The sequence below is a fragment of the Phascolarctos cinereus genome, unplaced genomic scaffold, assembly GCF_003287225.1.
Source record: "Phascolarctos cinereus isolate Bilbo 61053 unplaced genomic scaffold, phaCin_HiC Scaffold_3;HRSCAF=262, whole genome shotgun sequence".
Lineage (NCBI taxonomy): Eukaryota > Metazoa > Chordata > Mammalia > Diprotodontia > Phascolarctidae > Phascolarctos > Phascolarctos cinereus.
Genome location: NW_027555736.1, coordinates 142,701,150 through 142,725,425, shown reverse-complemented (window position 1 = coordinate 142,725,425; position 24,276 = coordinate 142,701,150). Strand labels below are relative to the sequence as shown.

The 24,276-nt window shown below is 41.3% G+C and overlaps 1 protein-coding gene and 1 long non-coding RNA gene across 2 annotated transcripts in view; one reads left to right on the top strand and one right to left on the bottom strand.

Moving 5' to 3' along the window:
- The window catches only part of USP3 (ubiquitin specific peptidase 3), a 107,040-nt gene extending 103,256 nt beyond the window's left edge, over nt 1-3,784 (bottom strand). The window contains exon 1 of the mRNA XM_020983974.2: nt 3,623-3,784. Coding sequence (XP_020839633.1) covers nt 3,623-3,713 — 91 coding nt within the window. The 5' untranslated portion in view covers nt 3,714-3,784. The remainder of the gene's footprint in view (nt 1-3,622) is intronic.
- On the top strand, nt 3,612-8,134 carry LOC110206543 (uncharacterized). Its single transcript, XR_002323956.2, has 3 exons — nt 3,612-3,698; nt 6,384-6,513; nt 7,547-8,134. It is a non-coding gene; the product is annotated as an uncharacterized LOC110206543 (long non-coding RNA).
- The last annotated feature ends 16,142 nt before the right edge of the window (nt 8,135-24,276 follow it).

Genomic DNA, 24,276 nt, shown 5'->3' with positions numbered 1-24,276 from the left:
TGGCCACAAAAAAAAGTACAGAATCTAAAGAATATACCTGATCAAAATATGTCCCCAAAATCTAAAATTCAAGGAGAATAAAAAACCACAAGTGTACTATATCACATCTTCCAACATTCCTCTTAAAAGTTACCTCTGTCAAGATACTTTAAAGTTCCCGAAACATAAAAAGTCCCTTCAGTTTTAACAAGTCTTCATAACTTACATGTTTCAAAAGCTTTGCAAATTTCTATAAAGATACTATTGATATTAGCTACCAGTCTCCGAACCCTGAACATTTCTCTGGGTCAGATGTCTGATAAAAGGAAATTAAGTGTCCTTCAAATGATAAAAAGAAAAGCATTGCATAATTACAGTCTAGCATAGTGTTTTACAGATTGTGGCAAAATGAATAATCCTTGATTCTGAAGTATACACCATAAAGATAATTACTATTTACATCATCCAACCCCGCAGAATTCAACATAAAGTAAGTCTTGGGCCCCATTTAAACTGTAAGAGGACATGTTTGAAAGATAGTTTCCTTTATAAGACACTTATGCTGCATGAACTCTAAGGATAATAGTAAGGCTCTGGTATAACACACTACTTCTTATTGTTGCCATTCTAAAAAAGGATTTTTCTTTCAATAAAGGCATACTTAGACACTCATCTAGCAATGGTACCTCAAGGTATCAGGCACCATGCACTCTACCCTCTCACCCTGAAAGCTTACAAACCAGAGAATCCAAGATTTCTTATGTATAAATACAGTATCAATATCTGACCATCTTAAAATAGTGAGATGGTTAAGAATCCTATGATTCTATGACTCAAAGATTTCCTGAATTCAATTATTAATTTAATTACTAATCACTGAAACAGGCAGGATCTTGTTAAAACAACCAGATCAAGCTGTATGGCACCACTCTAGAACAACTAAAAGACAGAATGTTTGGATGGGAAGCCAAAGTAAAACACACCTTAATTCATGATTATAAAGTAGAATCGTCCTAATCAAGTATGAGGAGCCATTTTTAAGGACAAAACATTTCATGGATCCCCATACATTATTCACTGTTTATATACTTTTTCTCAATGGAAAAAAAGCTATGATAATTTTAATTAATTTGTTTTCAAACATAACAGCTAAATACACGTTTGGAAATGAATATATATAATGTATTTTTTTTATAATCCTGCTATTTAGTCTAAAGATGATGTGCTTATTTTATAGATTTTCATACCCCTTGTAATAAGTCCAGGGGCCCAAAGGTTAAGAAATGCTCCAATCGGGGAAAAAAAATCCTAAAGTAATAACTTGAGACATTGGTTCTACATATTCAAGTAACTAGCAACACCATCAACAGTTTTTAAAGCAGATGGAAGCAAATCTGAGGCAAGATGTAAAGATGCCGTCCTACCTAGTGGCTAGAAATTACCCTAACTGCTAAATATGTCTGCCAAATATTACAAGTTTATTCTTGTTTCTGCAAAAGAATATTTCAGTTGAAAAATTCTCTAAAGTTATACAATTTAAATACAGTACTTCATTTTGATTCTGTTAATTTCTTGAGAGGCTGTATTTTCTATACTTCTTTTTTATTAAATTGAAATTTGACTGGTTGACTAACTATGGCACTATCTGTTCACTTCCATGTTTCCCTTTTTTAGACTGAGTATGTATTAAAAGGTACTATTCATCCTAACATTTGGTATGATTTTCTTTGAAAACAGGATAACAAGTGTGAAAATTCCATCACTTTGGATTACAACTAGTTTAGTAAAGATTAGTATTGGGAATTTTACTATTCTTCAGGTTTGAATTCCCACATTGGCAGTGTGATGCAGTGAAGAGAGTGCTGGACTTAACGTCAGGAAGACCTAAGTCTGGATTCTGCCTCACACACTTAAACTCACTGTGTGCCCGGGACAAACAAGTCACTTATGTCTCAGCCTCAATTTCCTCATTTGTAAGATAAGAGGACTGGACCCAAGGACCTCAGAGGTCCCTTCTAGCTCTAAATGTAAGATCCTATGAGCCCAAAGATTTTAAGGCTAAATTTACACATAGAAAATACTTTGTTTAAATTTGTTCCCTTTTGCTGAAGAACTGCAACACCCCACCGTAAAATAAACTAACCTGTAATCTTTACGGAGAAAGAAAATCTGGTTTAACAAAAACAAGCATAATAGCACACCTCTGCTCCAACAAACTTCAGATTTCAGTCAAACAACAGGTTTCCTTAGACTGTGATAGATTTCTCTTTGTGCTGATGTGAATTTAAAAAAAAAAACAAATCAACATTTCAAAAATCTAGTGTTTTGACAAGGGAAAAAAAACTTTATAAAGGATTCTACATCCCGTTACCCTGTCTCCAGTCTAAAATAGGAAAATGTCATACGATTTCAGCTTATAGTTTTTTTCTGTAACACGACTTTTCCATAACACACTACTTAGTGTTTTTTACTTTAAATTCATGTCCTTTTTTAAAAATGCAAACAACTAACAGATAACCTCGAAGATGACACACAAAGGCTGAAGCGGCATCACCAGTGCCCTCTACCAGGAAGTAATCAGAGTAGCTTCAATGGTGCAAACTACAGACAATAAGGAGGTACTACCGTCGACCCAAGTTGCCCCAATTCTTAAGCTACACGATTTTTAAAAGCCTAGAAATAAATGTTCCGGCATTTCTATAACACCTGTACTAAAGAATTCAAGAACACGGTGTTCCTTCTTGGGTTCCCCATACGTTATGTAAAGATCCCCTTCCTCAAAAAGAGAGAATACATATGACCTTACCACCCCTCCAAGAAAAGAAAAGAAATAGGCAGTTTTGTTTTCTCTTTCAAAAGCAGCCTACTTATTTTTAAAACTTCGTGAACCGTGGCTCAGGTAAAGAATCTAATCCCCCACCTCCCTGAACTTTGTGAATAATGACTCAAAGGCTCTCTGGGCTGCCCCCCTCGCCCTGGAGAGGGGGCTCGGGACGCCTGAGCTTCACGGGCGAGTGAGAGCAGTCAATCTCGGGGGAGAAGTGGGGGACAGGGGTCATTGGCTAGGCCTCCCCCCGTCCCATGTGCCGGACAGCAAGAACCGTGCTAGGGGCCACCGCCAGAAGGGACGAGACAAAAGCTGGCCGGGGGGGAAGGGAACGGGAGCCAGGCGCTGGCTCTTCCTGCCCCGGGTCCGAGAAGATGACCAACGACGGGAAGCGGCGCACGTGTGGTCCTGCAGCGGGGTGCGGGGAGACAGAGGGGGCGGGAGGAGCCTGACGGACGGGGGGAGGGGGGGCAGGAAGGGCTTTGTACCAACTCTGCAGACTGGGGACAGGGCTAGGGGGGCGCCCAGATACAAAGGGAAGGGGGGGGTTTCAGCTACACACACGCGCGCACACACACGACCCGACAGTCGTCTCCCCAGTCCGAGGGAGCGCCCCAAAGGCGAGTCCCGGCGCCTCCTCCCCGGGCCGGGACGAAACAAAGGAGGCTCTGCCCTGGCCTGGGCCTGGCCGGGCTCCCCGCACCCACGCACCCACGCACACTCTCCCCCCCCCCTCCGCGCGGGCCAGGCCCGGCGGAGCCGCGGCCTCGGGTGAAGGCAGAGCGAGCGGCCCGGGGCCGGTGGGGCGGCACTCACCGCTGCAGCACCACGACGACGGGGAGCCGTTGGGGAACTTGGCCGAATCCGGGACGATGCAGACGCTGGAGCTGAGGTGAGGGCACTCCATGGCCGGGGGAGGGGGCTAGGGGGAGGAAGCGGAGGCTCCGGGAGCCGGAGGGCTGGGGGCGGGGGAGGGGGGCAGCGGCAGCGGTTCGGTCTCCGTTCCCTCTCCGCCCGGCGCTCTGGAGGCGGTGGCGGTTGCGTCCCACAGCCCTCCGCGTCAAAGACAACTGCACGATCCGGCGCCGGGTTTTCCCACGCGCCCCGCTGGTCTTTCCGACAGCCCGTTCCGGAGGACGGGGAACTCCGAGCTCCGGGTTCTCTGAACCGCTCCCACGGGGGCGGGGGCGGACGCGGACTGCGGGGCGGGCTATGGGCCTCCACCCACTCGGCTCCGCCCTCCCTCCACCCCACCCAGCTCCGCCCCTGTCCTGGCGTGAGCCCCCAGCGCACGCCAAAGCGCAGGGAGGAGGGGCTTGAGGGAGTGCTGTAGAAAAGTTAGCCCTCGAAGTGCCTCGTTTCCCCAGTTCAGGTTTCTCGGACCAGAGGAGTCTTGGGGCACAGTGTGACCTTAATTCGTGAGCTTCTCCCTCTTACCCAGAAAGCTGGGAGTCCTGGCTTTGCAGTGATCGAGGGAAATGAATGAATCAGGGTGTACCACCCTCACAATCATGTATTGACAACATTAGGATCAAATATCAAAATCCTCTGATGTTCGGAACCCTTCATGACTTGTCCCCTTCCTACCTTTCCAGGCTTCTTACTCCCTGTATGTCACCTTGGACTCTGATCCGGTGACCCTGGCGTCCTTGCCTTTGAACAAAACACTCTCTGGCGTTTTCACTGGTTGCCCCTCTAAACCTGGAATGCTCTCCCTCCCTTCCACCTCCTGGCTACTTTTAAGTCCAGGCTAAAATCCTATCTTCTACAGAAAGCTTTTCTGATCCTCCTTAACTCTAACGCCTTCCCTTTGTCATTTATTTTCAACTTCATCCCGTGTGTATCTTTTTTTTGTACATATTTGCTTTCATGTTGTCTCCCCCTTCAGACAGTGAGCCCAGGGAATAGGGACTGTCTTGCCCTTCTTTGCATCCCCCACAATGCCTTCCATTTAGTAGGCACTAAACAAAGTTTAGTGACTGAATGTAGATCAGGATTTGGAGGGACCTTAGGGATCGTCTTCCTTGTTTCACAGATGATAGGACATCTGCCAAAGATGGTGCTTGCAAACCACAGCCTTATCCGGAAATCTCACCATTTGGGCATCTGATCATAAAAGCGGGTGATAGATTGATGATATATTGAGATACATATTATGATGATTGCTCATTATAACCCATCACTGCACTGGAAAAACATATCCTTGAATCTGTCAACACCAACACCCTTCTTCAAATACGTGACCCAGAAAGTTAATCCTGAAGAAGCAGCATGGTAGGTTTCATCTGGGCAGACTTCATTTAGAAATGCTCAGGACCCCTCAAATGGAGAAGGGGATAGCAAGGCATCAACACATTTTCTGCCATGATACTTAGGTCCACCAATCTTGGTTATGAAGTGACTTTGTCTGTCCCAGGGTCTATTACTCAGCTATCTTCTTGGATACAAATAAAGAACACTATTAAATGATTCTCTTCAGATTATCTTTAAATATTAACATTTGCTGAAGTCTGTGGTAGACCCTGGCAGCAGAGACAAAAAAGGAAATACCTGACCTTGAGGGCCTTAAAATCTAGCAAGTACTAAGCTACCAAAATGAGCAGATGAGATTGAATTCCAACTCTGCTCCTTATGACTTGTAGGACCTTGGACATCTCACTCTTTCTGGTCTTGTTTCCTCATCTATGGGCCCTTCCAGATACAAAACTGTGAGAGTAAGTTCACCATAAGTTGACAGGATAAATTTCACAGAGGTGGCATGACTTGGACCATGATGGATGGTGGTAGAATGTGGATAGGTGGAAAAGAAGGGATAGAGTAGGACTTGGGAGAGGAAGGGGCAGTTAAGAAGAGTATGAATAAGGGTAATCCAATGACTGTAGCTTCTGTTACAATAATAATAATGATGATATTTTTACGTGGATCTGTGGTTTACAAAATGCTTTCCTCACAGAATTTCCAAGGGTAGGTTAGGCAGCTATAAATACTCATGTATTGCTGGCGAAAAAAACCAAGGCCCAGAGAAATGACTTGCTTGTGGTCAAATGGTCAATTAAAAAGCATTTATTAATCATTTACTATGTGCCAAACACTGTGATATATGGAAATGGCATTGGAGCTAAGATTTGTTGGTAACTGGGAACTCTCTCTGGCAGAAGTAAGGAGGGAATGTATTTCAGGCATGAGGGGAAAGCTTGGGCAAAGATAGAGAGAAGAAACTTTCTAGGAAGAATAGCAAGAAGGAATGTACGAAGAAGAGCAATAACTAATAAGTTTGGGAAAGCATACTGGAGAAAGGTTAGGAAAGGCTTTATTTAAATGCCTAATAAAAGAGTTTGTATTTGAGTGCCAGGACAATGTGGAAACAACCAGTGTAACTTATCAGATAGGGGAGTGGCATGATTAGAACAGAGCTTTAGGAGTAGCCACATGGGCTGCTGTGTAAAGGACAGATTGAAAAGAAAGAAACTTGAGGCATAGAAACCAATTAAAAAGTGGTAGAAAAGAAATTCAAAGCTTTTTACAATGATTCCAAGTCCAGTAAGCTTTCTGCATGGTGGCAATGTTTAAATTCTAGGCCAAGTCACATTCTGCAAGGGTGTCATTGTACACGATGAGGCTGGGCCCTCTCTGGAAATGGCTGTCAAAGTAGGAAGCTAATCCCATGAGGGTGTCTTGGACAGTGCCAGAAATGTAGCTGCTTTGGGGTAAGTAGTACATTTAAAAAAATATCATTGTCGTTTTTTGACTCAAAGACATGGCTCATTGTAAAAATAAGATTAAAACATGAAGCTAGAGGGAAGAGGGAGGAGGGAGCAGATCAAGTAAAGAGGGAGAGGGTGGGGGACTGGGGTTGGTTGATTTACTGACTGATGTTGCAATCCTTTGGGTAAAAGGAGAAGAGGAAGAAAGGACAGGAAATGATTAACTAGAAGGGGGCTGTATAGTAGTTAGAGTTGGGAATCTCCTTGGGGCCACTGTTCCTGACTGCTATTGACCTCTGAGCTGTGACTTCATTCTGTCCCCACCCCACTGTGATTTGTTTTATGCCCCCTTCCTTCACTCCCACCCCCTGATCAACATGGTGTATATATCCCTTCTCACATTTTTATGACAGCAATTTGCCACCTCTCTCCTCCCCCTCCCCGCAAGTTGCTTCGGTTCTCAAATTTAACCTATTCTACTCAGTAACTTGCCAGATTTTATCTGCTTGTTAGAGGAAGTCATGGTTCTGTAGTAATAATGACAGAAAGTAAATGACCCAGTACAGGGGAGAAAAAGGAGAGAGGAAGAAAGTAATACAATATTTGGCCTTTGCTGTCAATGTGGCATTCCCAAACCAAGCTCCCTCACAGAGTGATCTCATGTACTCTGAATTCCTATTGCATGTTTCCCACACACACACACACACAGATTCACAGAACTTCAGAGTTGGAAGGGACCTCAAAGGACACAAAGTCTGACCTATACTTTAATTCTACAATGTACCCCAACAAGGGATCATCTAGTCTTTGCATGAAGATTTCCAGTGAGTAGGAACCCACTACTTCCAGAATTAGCCCTTCCTACTCTTGGATAGAACTAATTGTTAGGAAAAAACAAAATTCACCTCTTTACAGCTTCTACCAATTACTTCTTTTGCCCTCTGGGACCAAGCAGAACAAGTCTAATCTTTCCACATAAGAGCCCTTCAGATACTTGGATAGCTATCATTTCCACCCCCCACAATGTCTTTTCTAGGTAAATAACCCCACTTTCTTCAGGTGGTCCTCATATGGTAAGAACCTCAGCCTCCTTTCCATCCTACTTGCCCTCTCCTCTGGATCCTCTCCAGCTTATCAATATCCTTTTTCAAAGTTGGTGCCCAAGACACAGGTCTTCTACAGAAAGATTCACTTTCCTGTAATGCTGTGGACCCACAGTGAGTACACAGAAAGTAGGAATTCTGAAAGTATGAACCGTGTGGAGGACAGAGCAACTTCCAAGGAGGTGGCAGAAATGAGGAAGGTGAGCCAGCTGCAATAGCTGGAGGCCACTCAAGACTCCTGGCCAGAAGTGATTGAGGCAAGCTGGAAGTAACAGAATGGCCTGAACCTCAGGGAGGAGTCAATGGGCAGCTCACAAGGAATGGGGCAGCCTAGGAGCAGTGAGTGCACTTGGGTTACTGGAACTTTTCTTTGTTGGTGTTGTGAGTCTCCTGAAGGGACTGTGACCCAAACCACAGAGGAAGTGGCAGGAATGATGGGATGCTTCACATAAGAGGTATTACTTGTAATCATTCCGTTTCTGTATTCCCTCATACCTTGTAATAAAGTTTCTTTAAATTGAGATGCCTTGGTAGCATCTGTTGCTTGCAGACAGTAAATGGAAAACTCCTAGGGGAGAGTTAAAGTGAGTCAAATTCAGATGTTCCCACAAATGATTGCTGGGTTGGGGGTGCCATAGAGAGTAATAATTATTGAGAAATCTTCAAGATTGAACTCAGGTCCTTGTGAATCCAGAGCTGCTTTCACAATGCTATGGGCCATAGGTACATCTACATATTCTCCTGCAAGAGTAGAAGTTCCATGAGGAGACAGGGAATATGTTTATTTTTAATCTCCTTCAACATTTAGCACAATGTTTTATCCACATCAGGATGCCATTTTTTGAGGATGTTGAATGAATGTTACTTTCCACACTATCCGTTTCATAGTTAATCCTGGGTATTGCTTTTGACATCTTTTCAGTTGAATTGTCATTTAACTTTTTTATGTTCACAGAATCATCTATTTAAAACCAGAAGGGACCTCAAGACTGAGCTAGTCTGACCGTTTCATTTTATACGTGAGGAAAATGAGACCCCATGAGGTAAAGGGACTTCTTTAAATCACATTGCTAGTAAATAGAAGAGGCAAGATTTGAATCCAGAGCCTCAGACTCTAAATCCAGCATACTGCCTTTTGGTGTCTTGTTTTACCAAATGGGTTAGAAAATTCTGGAAGTCAGGAATTAGATTTACATATCTTGGTATCCCCATACTAGAGCAATGCTTTATGTTAATAGATTTCAATGTCTATTTTTGGTTGGTTGTTCCTCTAAAAAGCAGGTGAGCAGGTAGAAAAGAGACTCTTGTGCTTTTCCTCCCATACTCACCACCACCCCTTTTAAAAAAAAAAGGCTTTAGGGATAGATTACACATTGTCTTAAGAAAGGCTTAGGGCTGCATTAAGAGAAGAATTCATTAGAACAATGGGTGAGCCAATGTGTAAAACCAGAGGTTGGCCAGGCAAGAGCACTCTGGGAAATCCTTTTTTCAGCGAGAAGTTTTTTCCGCAGAGTTTAATCCAATGTTCAGTTTGTTGTTCTTGGTCCAAATCCCTTTGGCCCTGAGAATTGCTAGCAAACATCGCAGTGCTCTCTGGTGGTGAGGAGTGAACCTCAAACTAAGTATAATGAAACTACATAGCAGAAATGATTGACTCATCATGCCTCGGGGAACAGTCTTGGAACACATAGCATATCATTTAAAATCGTGGAGGGTGGAGGAGAGAGGGATGGTTCTAGGGTACAGACCTTTGCAGGGGTTGTTGGCCTTTATCTGTTTGTTTTAGTGGTTGGGCTGCACCGGTTGAGAGGGAAGGAATATGCATTTTAAACAAACAAACAAAAAAATGGGCTCTCTATCCTTAAGCATTTTAAGAATTTGGGGTAAGCCCTGTGTAGTGGGCGGAGCGGATAGAAGGGTAATGATGAAAAAGGGAGGCCTGGAGTTTTCTATTTCCTTTCTGTACTCCTTGGCTTGCAGGTGTGCAGCCTCAAGACTCCATTTATCTATTTATTGCTCAGGCTGGGGAGGAAACTGAGTCACAGCAGCCTAAACTCATGCAAGATTGACTGGTGCTTCAAGCCAATTTAATCATTCACAGTGAGAAATTTTCTTCCCAAAAGAGAATCCCGTTGGGAAAACAACATTCAGTTTTGGCACCTAATTCAGTGCCTGGCACAAAGTAATCAATCAATAATCTTTTCCTTTGTGGCAGGCACTGTGCTGGGTGGGGGTACAAAGACAACAAATAAAACAATCCTTACCAGAAAGAAACTTACATTCCAGCAGGGAAGACAACAAGGAGGCATTTATTAAATGTCTATCGAATGTAAGCACAGGGCAGATTGGTGAGTATATATCACCGAAGAGGTCTGATCACATCACTCTCTGCTGCTCCTGTCCTCTGGTCGAAGAGGTCTCTATTTTCAGCCAGTACTGGAAACAGATGAAACCGAATTTATTTCCAGATTCCCAATTTTCAGTGGTCAATATTTACATCCAAAGATCCTTGATGACTTTGGGGATTTGCTTTGAACTCCAAGATGGCTGAGAGCCTTCGCCTGTTTACTAGTAAACACCCTACACTTAGGGCAATCCCCCTCTCTCTTTTCACGTGACTTTACTTTTTAATCCAGAATCCAATCAGAATCATCAGGTGGTGGTGGTGGTGGTGGTTTTTACAATGCTGTCCTATGACACGTGAAGAGCAGGGGCCTAGTAATGATCTTGGAATGACTTCTGAATTATAGAAGAAATAATCCATTATGGTTAGTGTAGGTTGTTTTTCTTTAAGGTTCACTTGCACATAAATTATCTCATTTGATCCTCACAGCAATTCTATGAGGTTGGTAGAACAGATACTATTTCCCTATTTTACTGACTGAAAAACTCAGTCAGCTTAGGAAACTTACAAGGAGCAGTGTGACATAGTGACATGAATACTGTTCTCATAGGGAGCTTCCAGAGTGATTGATGGTTTTCTGATTTTCAACAGGCTCTTTACCCATTTCACAGGCATATACAGATTTAGGGCTGAGGGCCCTTAAAGGTTATGGTGGGGGCAGCTAGGTGGCATAGTGGATACAGCACGGACCCTGAAGTCAGGAGGACCTGAGTTCAAATTCCATCTCAGACCAAACACTTGACACTTACTAGCTGTGTGACACAGGGCAAGTCACTTAACCTTGTTTGCCTCAGTTTCGTCATCTGTCAAATGAGCTGAAGAAGGTAATGGCAAACCGCTTCAGTATCTTTGCCAAGAAAACCCCAAATGGGGTCATGAAGGGTCAAACACAGCTGAAAACAGTTGAACAACAAAGAAGCATACTTTATGTTACTTTCTACTCTCTAGTCATCTTCTCACTACCTTGCTGGTGCCACTTTCTAAAGCAACACCTTTACCCCATTTCCAATTCCACAACTGTAGTCAAATTCATTCTGCCATTGCTCCTTCGAAGGATGTCATTCTAATCACTTATAACTCTGCACAATATCTCTGTAACTTCCCAAATCAAAACACCCCTCTCTGGCCACCACTCCTTTGTATATGCTGTCTCCCTATGTTAAAATGTAAGGGCCTTGAGGGCAGGGACTCTTTGCTCTTGTATTTTATCCTCAGAACCTAGCATCATGCTTAGCACATAGTAAACTCTTAATAAATGCTTTTTAATTTATTTTGTTCATCATAGATTTGAGTTGGGAGGGACTTTAGAGGTCGCCGAGATCCTCATTTTACAAATGAGGAAACTGAGGTCCAAAAAAGGCTAAGTGACTTGGCTAAGATTGCACAGGTAATGTGACAGAGCCAAAATTTGAACTGAGCTCCTCTAATTCCAAACATTTCATTTTATATATGAGGAAACTGAGGCCCAAAGATTAAGTAATTTGTCCAGGTCATACAATTTACTAAACAACCAAACTAGGATTCAGACCCAGGTCCTCTAGCTTTAAATTCCATGATCTTTCCTCAATACTATGCTATCTCTCATCTCTAACAAGAGGGGTTTGAATGAGATGACTTCCTAGGTCTCTTCCATCCCCAAAGAATTATTATTCTTTTTTTTTCAAAGACATATTATTCTTTGAGTCTCTGACATGTGTAAGTTTATTCAGTGAGTAAGTAGTGGGGCAGCTAAAAGTAGAACCTAGGTCTCTTGAGTTCCCAGATATGCCTGAGACTATCGGCCTCATCTATGGGACAATGAGAAGAACTGCCTTCAAGTCCCAGCTCTCCTTATTATTAGGCTTATGCAAAGCACTTTGCAGTATGAATGTTAGCCTCCTTCCTGAGTGCTATGAAGGATCTGGCCATGGGCCAATGCTCAGGCTCCTCTAATTGGAACTACACCAGGGAACCTTTACGTTTATTCCCAGGGCTTTCACCTCTCACTGTTTTCTGAATTTCCCTCATGACTCAACTCCATAGAGTTCAGGGTATGTTGAAGAAGCAGACACTAACTTGAGTAAGAAGTTACGGCAACATGACTAATATGGAAATAGGTTTTACATGATTGCACATATATAACCTATATCAAATTGCTTGCTGTTTTTGGGGGGGGGAGGGAAGGGAGGGAGAAAATTTGTAACTCAAAATTTTATATAAAAAATGAATGTTAAAAATTGTCTTTACGTGTAATTAGAAAAAATAGAATAGGAGAAGAAGTTATGGCTCTAGCAGCAACAAGAGGAGAAGGGAGTCCCTTGAGAACTTAGAACCTGGGGAGCCTCCTGGACGGTCTTGGCCTCTGAGCCAATTGATTCCCTAGGCTCAGAGTTGTAGCACTCAACCCCTACCCATCCTTCCTCCTTTCTACTGCAGTAGCAACCTTCACCAAATGAACAAGTTCTTTCTTCCCCTTTATCCCGGTCTTTACTTACCCTAGACCTCCAAAAGTTCATTTTCTAGGGTTTATTTAGAGATAGAGACTGGACTTGTAATTTCATTGAGCTAGGAAATTCCCTGAATGAAGAAACTCCCTTCACCAATGCAGGTTGGCACCCTCTCCACAACTTAGGGTCTATTCTCTGGGCCCTAGAGGATTGAGAAGTTAAGCGACTTGCCGAGGACCACTCAGCCAGTATGTGTCGGAGACACAATTTGAATCGGTCTCCCTGGCTCAGAGGGCAGTTCTATAGAGAATAACCTACTATGTTAGGTTGGAGGAAGAAGAAAGGATGTAAAGAGAAGGAAGGATAATTTGCAAGGGAAAAAGAATACAAAAATTCAGAATAATCCATTAGTATTAAAAAAGCTGCATGTTAGGGTAGAGAGCTGGCCAGGAAGACCTGGGTTCAAGCCCTACCTCTGACACAAATGAGCTGTGTGACCCTGGGCAAGTCCCTTAATCCTTTAGTGCTCTAGGTAACTCTCTAAGGTGACAGGTTGCAGAAAAGGTGCGGACCTGCATTGGTAGAGAGAGTTTCCTTACCTGGGAGATCCCCATACCAATGAAATCATAGTGCGATGTTTTGTCCTTATCCCTATGCTAAATAAAAGTTAAAGTTACAAGAAACCACTCAATCCCAAAACTGCATGGTATCAGCTCTGACTACTGACCTCCTTAGCTTCCTTTGTATCCCAATTAAAATCCCACCTTTTAGAGGAAGCCTTACCCAACCCCTCATAATTTATGTGCTTACCTCTGTTGATTATTTCATATTTATCCTGTATATAGCTTGCATTGTATATATTTGTTTGTGTTAGATTGTAAGCTCAGCTTCTTGAGAGCAGGGACTGTCTTTTGCCTCTTTTTGTATCCCTGCACTTAGCACAGTGCCTGGCACATAATGGGCACTTAATAAATGTTTATTGAATTGAAATGAATATTGAATCAACTTCTAAACCATTCTTTCAAACTATAGTTCCCCAGGTTTAGTATGGCCTGTCATGATTTTATACCTGGAACCTAACTGAGCTTAGCCAAATTTTAGCTCACTGGTTGATTTTACAATCTCAGGCTCATCCTTAGGCTATTGGGAAACCTGACTATATGCATGTAAATAAACTGCAATTTGGCTCTAAGGCAAGGATTCTTAATTTTTTAGGTGTCATGGACTCTTTTTGCAGTTAGGTAAAGCCTCTGGACCCCTCCTCAGAATAATGGGTTTTTTAAAAAAAATTAAACCATCATAATTAAAGTAAATACTAAATTTCACTTAGAGGCTAGTGAATCTAAATAAAGATGTAAATTTTTTCCCCATTCAAGTCCCTTGGGGTTCCATGGACCGCATGTTAAAAATCCCCGCTTGGAGGGACTTGTGAGGCCCAAGAGAGATTTTTTAGAAAACTGGGGTGTTTTGTTAAGTTTTTAGATCTATGGGAAGTGCCAGTAGATGAGAAATATATCACCTGGATGTCATAGAACACAAAACACCAGACTGCTGATTTACCCTGACCCTACTTAGTGTCTTTAACAAAGATCTGCCTGAAGATGAGAGGAATAGATTTTTGTCCCTGGATCTTGGGCAAACTTTTATGTGAGGCCATAAGTTCATGGGAACTGTATTACAATTCAGAGTGGAGGCAACACATGGAAATTGAGCTACCCATCTCTGCCCTGCTATGACTGGCCTCATGTCAAGAAGAGAAACTTTTTCACCAGACAGAGGGCTAGCCACATCACCTGGGAGCGGTGGGAAACTGCAGGCAGAGGCTATCCATAGGAGTTACGTGGCTGGCAGACATCAACTGGAAGATGACCCACAGATGGCAGGGAGCTCCAGGGGAAGCAAAGGTCACCTGACTGGAAGTTGCAGGTGATACAAAAGGCACCAACTGCTGGGAGCCCTACTTAATGCAGGATTATAAATGACTGAAGCTATACAGGTCTCTGAGGAAGAGTTGTTCTTGGGCAGGTCACAATATTTTCCATGATCTCTGTGAGGACTTTTATTTATTTCTTTGACCTGTAAAATAAATCATCTTCCTTCTTGAATATTGTGCATATAGGCTTGCAAGTGGAGCTAATGACAACACACTGGTTAATAACATTTACTGAAGTTCTCAGATTTTCTAGATAGGGATAATTAGGTGAGAAATCCCTTACAGGCTGCTAGGGCCCTTCATATCTTGTGAAAGCCTCTAGCACAAGGAGTATGGTTGGCAAGTTTGGGCTATCCCGATCATCAGATAAGCTCTCTAGATAGCTTCCTTCACTCTCCCCCAAAGTGGGAGAGGAGATAAAAAGAAATATCACATATAATTAAAGTCTAAAGGGTAGCACAGAATAGAGAACTCACCTTGGAGGGAGAAAGACATTCTGTCTCTGGTTCTTACTACAAAACATTTAACCTCCCAGGGCCTCAGTTTCCTCATGTGTAAAATGACTAAACTAAAAGAACTGAGTCAAATTTGTAAGACTACAAGTCATTCCCCAATTGGTAAATGATTGTCAGAGGATATGAACAGACAGTTTTCAAAAGAAGAAAACAAAGCTATCTATCTATAGTCATGTGAAAAAAGGCTCTAAATCACTATTGATTAGAGAAATGCAAATTAAAACAACTCTGGGGTATCACTTCACACCCATTGGATTGGCTAATATGATAAAAAAAGGAAAATGACTCCATTCTGGAGAGAAATTTGGAACTATGGCTAAACTGTAACACACACACACACACACACACATATATCCTGTGACCCAGCGACACCACTACTAGGTCTGTATCCCAAAGAGACTTAAAAAAAAGGAAAAAGGACCTATATGTACAAAAATATTTATAGCAGCTCTTTTTATGGTGGCAAAAAATTGGAAATTGAGGTGATACTTTTCAATTGGGGAATGGCTGAACAAGTTGTGGTATATGATTGTGATGGAATAGTATTGTGCTATACGAAATGACAAGCAGGATGAAACCTTGGAGAATTTACATGAACTGATACAAAGTAAAGTGAGCAGAACCAGGAGAACATTGTACATAGTAACAACAATATTGTACAATGATCAACTGTGAATGACTTAGCTATCCTCAGCAATCCAAGATAGTTCTTCTGATGGACCTATGATGAAAAATTCTATCCACCTCCAGAGAAAGAACTTAGGGAGTCTGAATGTAGATTGAAGCATACTTTTTTAAACTTTCTTTATTTTTCTTGGGGTTTTTTGTGTATTTTCTTTTGCAACATAACTGATATGGAAATATGTTTTCTGTGATTGCACACAGATAACCTGTATCAAATTGCTTATCTCAGGGAGGAGAGAGAGAGGAAGGAGAGAATTTGGAACTTAAATTTTTAAAAAATGAATGTTAAAAATTGTTTTTACATGTAATTGGGAAAAAAATTTTTTAGTAGTCAGACTAGATGGTCTCTGATATCCCTACCAACTATAGATCAAAGATCTTTCTAGAAGATCTGGGTTCAAGTCCTGCCTCCATCACATCCTAGCTGAGTGACCATAGGCAAATCACATCATCTCTCCATGCCCTAGGCATCTCTCTGTAAGTTTTTGGGTGTGGTTGCTAATCAGCATATGTAGAGAAAGCTTCCTACATTAAAGAAATCCTAGATCTGGATGTCTCTGACCTTCCCTTCCCCCATTAAAGTTTATTAGCCTAATACCTACAACCCCAATACAATGAGTTTCCCAAACTATACAAAGAGCCTTCCTTTCCATGATAGTTACTCTTTCTCATGTTAAGCTTATTTTTTCCTGCTACTTCCATTAACAAATCCTTTGGGAACAAACCTCCTTTACAAGGAAACAGGGGCCTTCTGAGTCAGGTTTCTGTGGCAGTGTTCCCACTAGATGTACTAATGGGCCAGCGGCCGTACAAGGCCATACATGACAAAAATACCTCTGTGCACAGCTAGTCTTTGTTGCGGCAGGACTATAGGCAAATAGGGCCAGCCCTAGGCAAGATTGTGAAATCAGAAAGTTTCTCTCTGACTCTTCCCAGTTTCCCTGTTCTGTAGACTTTTTCTTCTTTGAGTTGGTTGACCTTTCCCTAAATCTGGCCCTGCCTTATCAAAATAAGAAAGACCCTTGTTGGTTGAGGGACTGATGTTAACATTCCTTGATAAAACACACTTTTAGTATGGAGGCATTTCATTCCTGTTGTTGCTTCCATTTTGAATTCCCCTTTACGGGGTCTGTTTCTAATTTTGAAATTTGAGGCACCATCAAGGAAGACTGGTTAGGGCAAAAGGACTTCTTAAATGGCAGCGGACACCTTTATGGGTAAAATAGGTTGGGTTTCATTAGTGCAGTGGGGATGAGGGAAGGAGGCAGAAGGGGCTGACTAAATAAAGTTTCTGCCCTGAGAAGGCTTTCTTTTCTTGGCTGGGCCCAGTTTCGCTTCTTTCCCCTTTTAACCACATCAATCTAACTCAACTCCTTTCCTCTCTTCCCCTTTTTTTCTTACTTTCTCAAGACTCTCAGATCCTTATTTTGTGTTTCCTAACACCAATTTCATAAAAAGATATTTTGCTGTCTCTAATTCTGAGAAAATCAATAATCCACATAGGGTGACATTCAGATTAGCCAGAAAACTCCATTCCCCAAATATACTGAACTACGAAGAATTTCCAGAACTTCCCAGATTCTACAATATTTCAAATGTGGTCTCCATTTTGGGGGAGAGGAATTCCCCTTCTGCATTTCATTACTAGCCAGAGAAAACTGGAAAGTGTGTAGGTGAATTGCCTGGGGTGGTTAACATAAAAGCATTTTGCCTTAGGTCCAGGAGTGTTATAAGGCCCAAATAAGATAAAGGATGTAAAGCACTTGGCAAACCTTAAATCACTATATAAATGTCAATTATTATTGTTGTTCCTGTTAGCCTCCAGTCACCAGGTATTCTTTCTGATGATGACTTCCTTCTCTGAGCCTCCTATTGCACCCCTGCAGAGTTCAAATAAAGTTTATAGAGCAATGCAGGGGTGTGCTAGGTAATGATGTTTCACAACTGCCCTGTCCAGGAAAAAAAAAAGTATGTCTAGACAACCAATGAAACAAATAATTAAACAAAACAATAAATCAAGCCCTGATTTGTTGAAACTGCCAATTTCAGAGATGTAAATGCCCATAGTGAATATTTAGCAATCTCTGTTTAAAGCTGTGCCCCAGCACACTGCTGCTTAGGGAGGTCATCCTATGAGGGGCACATTTGCAAAGTGAGCCATTATGCTGTTTGGAGAAGACGCCAGAATACGTCAAAGGATGGCTGAAAAACACGCTGGAGGAGATGTTGAAACAGCACCTGGCCACTGGCCTTGCAATGACCAGGCTGTGAGGTATCTAGTAGAGATTCATCTAGCTGCCAACTAAAAGTCACTGAAGAGCCCATAAATGTAACAAGTGATTGATAGTTGTTATAATCTTTTCACATGGTGGGAGACTAAGGTAGTAAGCAGAGAAGATAGAGTCCACCTGGTTGGGAGTAGGAGTTGGAATCCTCTTCTAATACATGTTTTGGGCATGCCTGGGAAACACTCAGAAGACTAGGTGGGTGAAGTTGAGATTTCAGACCAACCTGCTACTCTGGAGTTTTAAAACTGACATTGTTAATTTTCTTTCTCCTGTAGTAAAAAGGCCACTTAACTCATGTAAATGAATGATCCTTTTGCAAGGTTGGGAAAGATATTAAAAACTTGCACAAATGGGGGGTTGGGCCTAACTAGCTATGAATTATAATGGTATTAAATCACACCCTTAGATAAAAATCTCAGGCAAAAACCCAAGAAAGCAACTACAGGATTGTTTTCTAAGAATACTCAGATGATTGTGAGCAAATTCCCAAGACTAGACCTTGGAGCTGCCTCTGCATACATAGTGGGAGTGAATTGTTCGGAATAGCTCAAACTTGGAAGGCCACCTGGTGATTTTAACAGATAATGCACCACAAGTAAATTATCTAGCCCTACCACCGAAGAGGTACGTGAAGCACTGGTCTTGCCTGTGTCAGGGGGAAGCATGGTGCTTCATACATAAGGAGGTAAAACTGTTTTCTACTTACAGAGGCAGCATGGTACAATTGAATGAACTCGGGTTTGGGTGTCAGAGACGCTAGGATTGAAGCCCCAATCTGCTACTAAAAATTGGACCTAGAGCAAGTGAATTAACTTCCTTCCCCAAGCCTCAGTTTCTTCATCTGTAAAATTTAAAAGTTGGACCAGAAGATCTCTATGGATTTTTTCCTTTAAACCTACAAGCCTTCAGAGACATGCAAGTTTACTCTATGTAATAGGTAAGGCCACCCTCACAAACTTAGTCTGATTCTTCTCCTGTAACTGAAGGAAGCTGTCTCCCCAGGACTTGATTGACCCAGGAGGCTAAGTCTCAAACCACCTGCCTAGCTATTGACTTGGCCTGCTGGTGTCCTCAAACAGTAAAGATGAGGCTTCCTGTTCACCTAAGGCATTAAAAGGGCCAGCCTACATGGAGTTGGAGCCCTTCTGACTTGGCACACGTCCCAAAGACTCCGGAATCACCACACCCTGCCCTGCTAACCATATACATTTCCACGTGGAGATCAGGGGGAAGTGTCTACTTGGGCTGAGTGCTATGTCCCTGTTGAATCTCCTTAAGTTAACCCTTTTTAAAAAAATTAATTATTAAATGAGCCACTAATGGACCTGGGGTCCATGAACTTTTTTTTTAAAAGATATTTTGGTTACTGTATTTCAATATAATAGGGTTCCTTTATTTTCTTATGTATTTTATTTTTTAAGCATTTAAGAATATTATTCCGAGGAGTCCATAGGTTTTACCAGATTGCCAAAGGGGTCCATGATACAAAAATGCTTAAGAACCCTTGTATTAGTGTCTCATTTCTCCAATATAAAATCTAAATTATCAAGGCACCTGCATTTATCCGGCCCAGCCCACTACACCTTTTAAGGGAAAAGAAGAAGGGAAATTAGCATGTTGTGATTATAATTTTTAAAGCCATCAACACTAATAATCAATGTATTTATGGAATCAGAGGGATAATTGCAAACATGTGTTGCAATTAAGTCATCAAGAAAATTCTAATGAGGCTAGTTGAAACTGTAAGTAGCAGGAAAAAAAATGCAATTTAATACCATTGTCACCTAAAGAACAATAGCAGGAAAAGACATAAAAAACAACATCAAAACATCCATCTGCCTTTAGAGCCAAACAGCTGAGACTTTAAAGTTTAAAGTGGAGAATGTTTCACAGTTTGCTTATATAAATAAAACCTCTACAAAGGAAATTTACATTTTCCAGAAGCATTTAACCACATCTATGTTGATCTCTGTTAGATTAAGAGTCTCCCAATATGCTCAACCTAATGTTCTCTATAGTGTTAATAGTGTTGGGAATTCAGTGGAATGAGCACACATTAGCAGTCAGGAAACCTGGGTTCTTCTAGTCTTTATCCTGCTCTCAGACATCAAGCAAGTAAAATGAGACCATTGGGCCAGATGGCTTTGAAGGTCCTTCTCGGCTTTAACACTGTGTTCCTAGTCTTGTTTACTCTGTTCTCCGGTTAACTAGTGGTTACTGATGCTGACCATTAGAGGGCAGAACTAGCTACCTGATTTATTCAGTGGTGAAGACTCATTGACTTTTATTCCACGAATTCAGAATTCCATAGAATTTGGGTATGATCTAGACTGAAGTTTGCTTTTGCACCAACTCCTAAAAAAGAATGTGGTAAGCAAACTGATAGTGTAAACAAAATTGCAGAAGGAGTATTTAGCCAATTTTAGAGAATCAGCTCTTTTCTAGGACCTTAGCAGCATCTGTTCCTATATTATCGAGCAATATGTTAATTATAAATGAGTCTTCTTTATTTAGGCAAGCACTTTATTAGCTGTTAGTTCACATTACTGTATGTACAGCAAAATGTGGATTAACTGGGTTTGTACTCATCATCATAGCTCATGTTTATAAAGAGGTTTACTGTGATATATGGGGGAAGTTGATCGGGAAGGGGGTACAAAGTTTTAGTTAACTCTGGGTTACAAAAACAAATCCTCTTGTTTTGACCTTTGTTTAAAAAAATGTTTCTAAAATATGAGTCTACTTACTTTCCTTCCAGGAAATTTAGGTTTTAGTCCTGGAATTCGTTCAATATGTCACCTTAGGCAAGTCATCGTTTCTGGACCTCAATTTCCATTTTTGTAAAATAAAGGTTGGATTGTATGATCTCTAAAGTTCAGTTCTATCATTCAATGAGATCTTTTATTTATTAAAATTAATTAATTTATTTTTACTTTTCAACATTCACTTCCACAAGATTTTGAGTTCCAAATTTCCTCCCCATCTCATCCCTCCCCCACCCCAAGATGGCATGCATTCTGAATACCCCTTCCCTAATCCAGCCTTCCTTCTATCTCTCCCCCCCCTTCTCTTATCCCCTTCCCCTTCAATTTTCCTGTAGGGCAGGATAGATTTCTATACCTCATTTCCTGTAGATCTTATTACTATTCAATGAGATCTTGACTGTGTGAGTCATTATTTGATGACTGAAGTTCATTTAGTGCCTCAGGTTAATTATTCAAACATCATTTATTAGCAGACAGTATAGACACAGATGTAGAAAGTATATGAAGTTGGGCACATTGGGCATTGATTCCAGTGCCAATCACAGGCCAAAGTGTCAAGTGTGATAGGATATAGATTTAGAACTGGAATTGCCCTTAGAAGCCATCTAACTCAAACCTCTCATGTTTGACAGAAGGAAACAGAGGCACATAAGTTAAATAATTTGCCTAAGGTCATACAAGATAATGACAAGGTCAGAATTTGAACACAAGTCCTCTGATTCCAAATGTAGTCCTCAAGCCACTGTTAGTATCATGTACCACAATGCAAAGGGGAGCACGCACTATGGAATTTTGGAATGAAATGTAAACAGTGAGTTTCTTTTAAAGGATGGGAAAGATGTTGGCTCAGGTAGACCTTTCCCTACTGGCAACTCCTTTGGTCCTAATTCTATATACTCACCCCAATACAACAAACAGTTATTAAGTATGATAAGCTGGGAGCAATATAAAGGTCAGATGAAGACAATCTCTGTCCTCAAGGAATTTAGAGTCTTATAAAAAGATACAATACCAATTTTGGTATAAGGCAAAACATTTGTTATAAGGCACAACAATCCTTTCTCTCTCAATACATCTTCCATACTACTGCCAATCAGTCAGTAAGAGAGCATTTATTAAGCACTTACTATGTGCCGCTATGCTAACCATTGGGAATTCAAAGAAAGGAAAAAACATGGTGCCTACCCTCAAGGAGCTGACATTCTAATGGGAGACAACATGCATATGGGAGACATATACAGCATAAACATTCCTCTCAAAGAAAAGGCATTGTTCACACTACAGAGAATTATCTTTCTTACACATAGATCAGTCATTAATGTTTTTTGAACAAATGAATAAATTGTGAGTGTATTAGAGAGTTATAAATACAAAATACTTTGTGAAGTCTGAGGAGTATTCCCAGCATAACTTAGCTTCTTACTAGGAAGAGAAGAAACACCCAAATTTAGTTTGCTTGACAACTATAGTTTTTGTTGTAGGTTATCAAATTAAACTTATGATGCAAATCGGTTTTGTGTGAATTTGGGTAGCGTAAGCCTCTTTCCTAACTAGTTGGATTCTAGGTAACCAAAGACAGATTAGAAGCTATAAACTCTTTCCCCATAGGTAGTTGTAAGTAAGTAGTGATTCAGGTGAGTGGTTAACAGGACTTGAAGACTAGGCAAAAGATATGGTAGCATAGATTTTTCTCAGCACTTAACACCAGGCCTGGCTCACAGTAAGTGCTAAGTAAATGCTTGTTGATTGATTGAATTAAAAGAAAGAATCTTCTGTGAACTACTCAAATATCCCCTGAGAAGCAAATTGATTTGCCCAAAGTCATAAAGTCAGCCAGTGGCGAGGCTAAGACTAGAACCCAAGCCTTCTTCCTCACAAACCTGTTCTCTTACCACAGTACCACACTGCCTACCTTATGTTCCATAGAAAGTTTGCTACAAGAGTTGAAACTTGATTGAATTAAAAAAAAATCCATTCCTCATTAAATCTATAAATTCTATCTTTGTTGTTGTTCAGTTGTTTCAGTCATGTCCAGCTCTTTGTGAACCCATTTGGGGTTTTCTTGGCAAAGATCCTGGAGTGGTTTGCCATTTCCTTCCCTAGTTTATTTTAAAGATGAAGAAACTGAGAAAACAGGGTTAAGTGACTTGCCCAGGGTCACACAGTTAATAAGTATCTGATGTCAGATTTGAACTCAGGAAGATGAGTCTTCCTGATTCCAGGCCTGGCATTCTATCCACTGTGCCACCTAGCTGCACCATAAATTATATCTAGACAAGGCTTAAGTTAGCTCACGAGACTGTCTTCCTAACTCCTAGAATGTAATTTCTCATTTCTCATGTGAGTGTCTAGTAGAAGTATATCTAGAATTTTACACTCCAGGATGCTAGGGTTTTGGCTTAATCAGCCTCCTTTATTAAAGCAAAGCAGGCATTTCCCTGACTCTCCACCATCATTACCTCACCCTCTCCTTGAAAGAATTAGTGTCTCTTTAAATGCAGGAGAGTAGAGTGACATGAGAAGTCCTGGAACTCCAGATCTAGAAGAAAGAAGCTCTAACAATCTCCTTGTCAGATATGATGGTGTAAGATTTTTCATAGAGTTGGGACTGGGTGATACTTTAAATATCATGTAGTCCAACCCATTCTCATTTTACAGATGAGGAAAGTGAGGTCAGAGAAGAAAGGTGACTTGTCCAAGGTCACACACAAATAAATAGCAGAGCTCAGATCTGAACTTAGGTCTTCTGGCTCCAAATGCACTCTTTCCGTGGCACTACTACACTGGCTCTCATGTCTGATGGTAATGCATTCCAGCATATAGCCAGGGCTAGATCTTCTCCTAAGAGGAATTTTTCAGGAAAAATTTGCCCAACTTAGGAGTTGAGAGGAAGGACCAATTGTGGTGAAAACTAGAGTGGGGCAGAGAAATAAAGATCTTCACCAATGAGCAAAGGAGGATGAAGCCCCAGGAATTAATGACAGATTATCAAAATGAGGAGCCAAATGAAGGTAAAAGTTGAAATGTATGTAAATAACTCAGGAAAGATAACCTGGTGTGACAGATAGAGAGTAGGCCTTTAGGACAAAGGAGCTGCCATGGTATCTCTGTGTGTTTAAGGTCTGCTAAAGCCTTAGAATTGGTATTCATCCATCCATCCATCCATCCATCCATCCAGCAGTTATTTATTGAGCACCTGAGACACTTTTCTCCAAACCTCAGTTTTCTGATATGCAAAATGAGGGAGTTTTTTCTAGATCAGAGATTCTTAACCTGAGGTCCACAGACCACCAGGGTATCCATGCATAGATTTCAGGGGATCCATGAACTAGGATGGGAAAATAATTCCATCTTTATAGTCCACTATCTTCTGATTGAAATTTAACATTCCCTTTAGTTATCTAAAAATATTATTGAGAAGGGGTCCATAGGCTTCACCAGACTGCCAAAGGGGTCTAGGACACAAAGAAAGTTTAGATCATCTCTAAAGTGTCTCTCTACCTCTGATTTCATGATTTTGTAGCGTAGCTTTTCTTTCCCTATCACTATTTCTGCAGAGGTTCTTAAATCTTCATTGGACAAATTCTCAATTCCTATCCACAACTCACAGAGCACCCCCTGGGAGTTCAAAGTCCTTCCCAAGTCCTT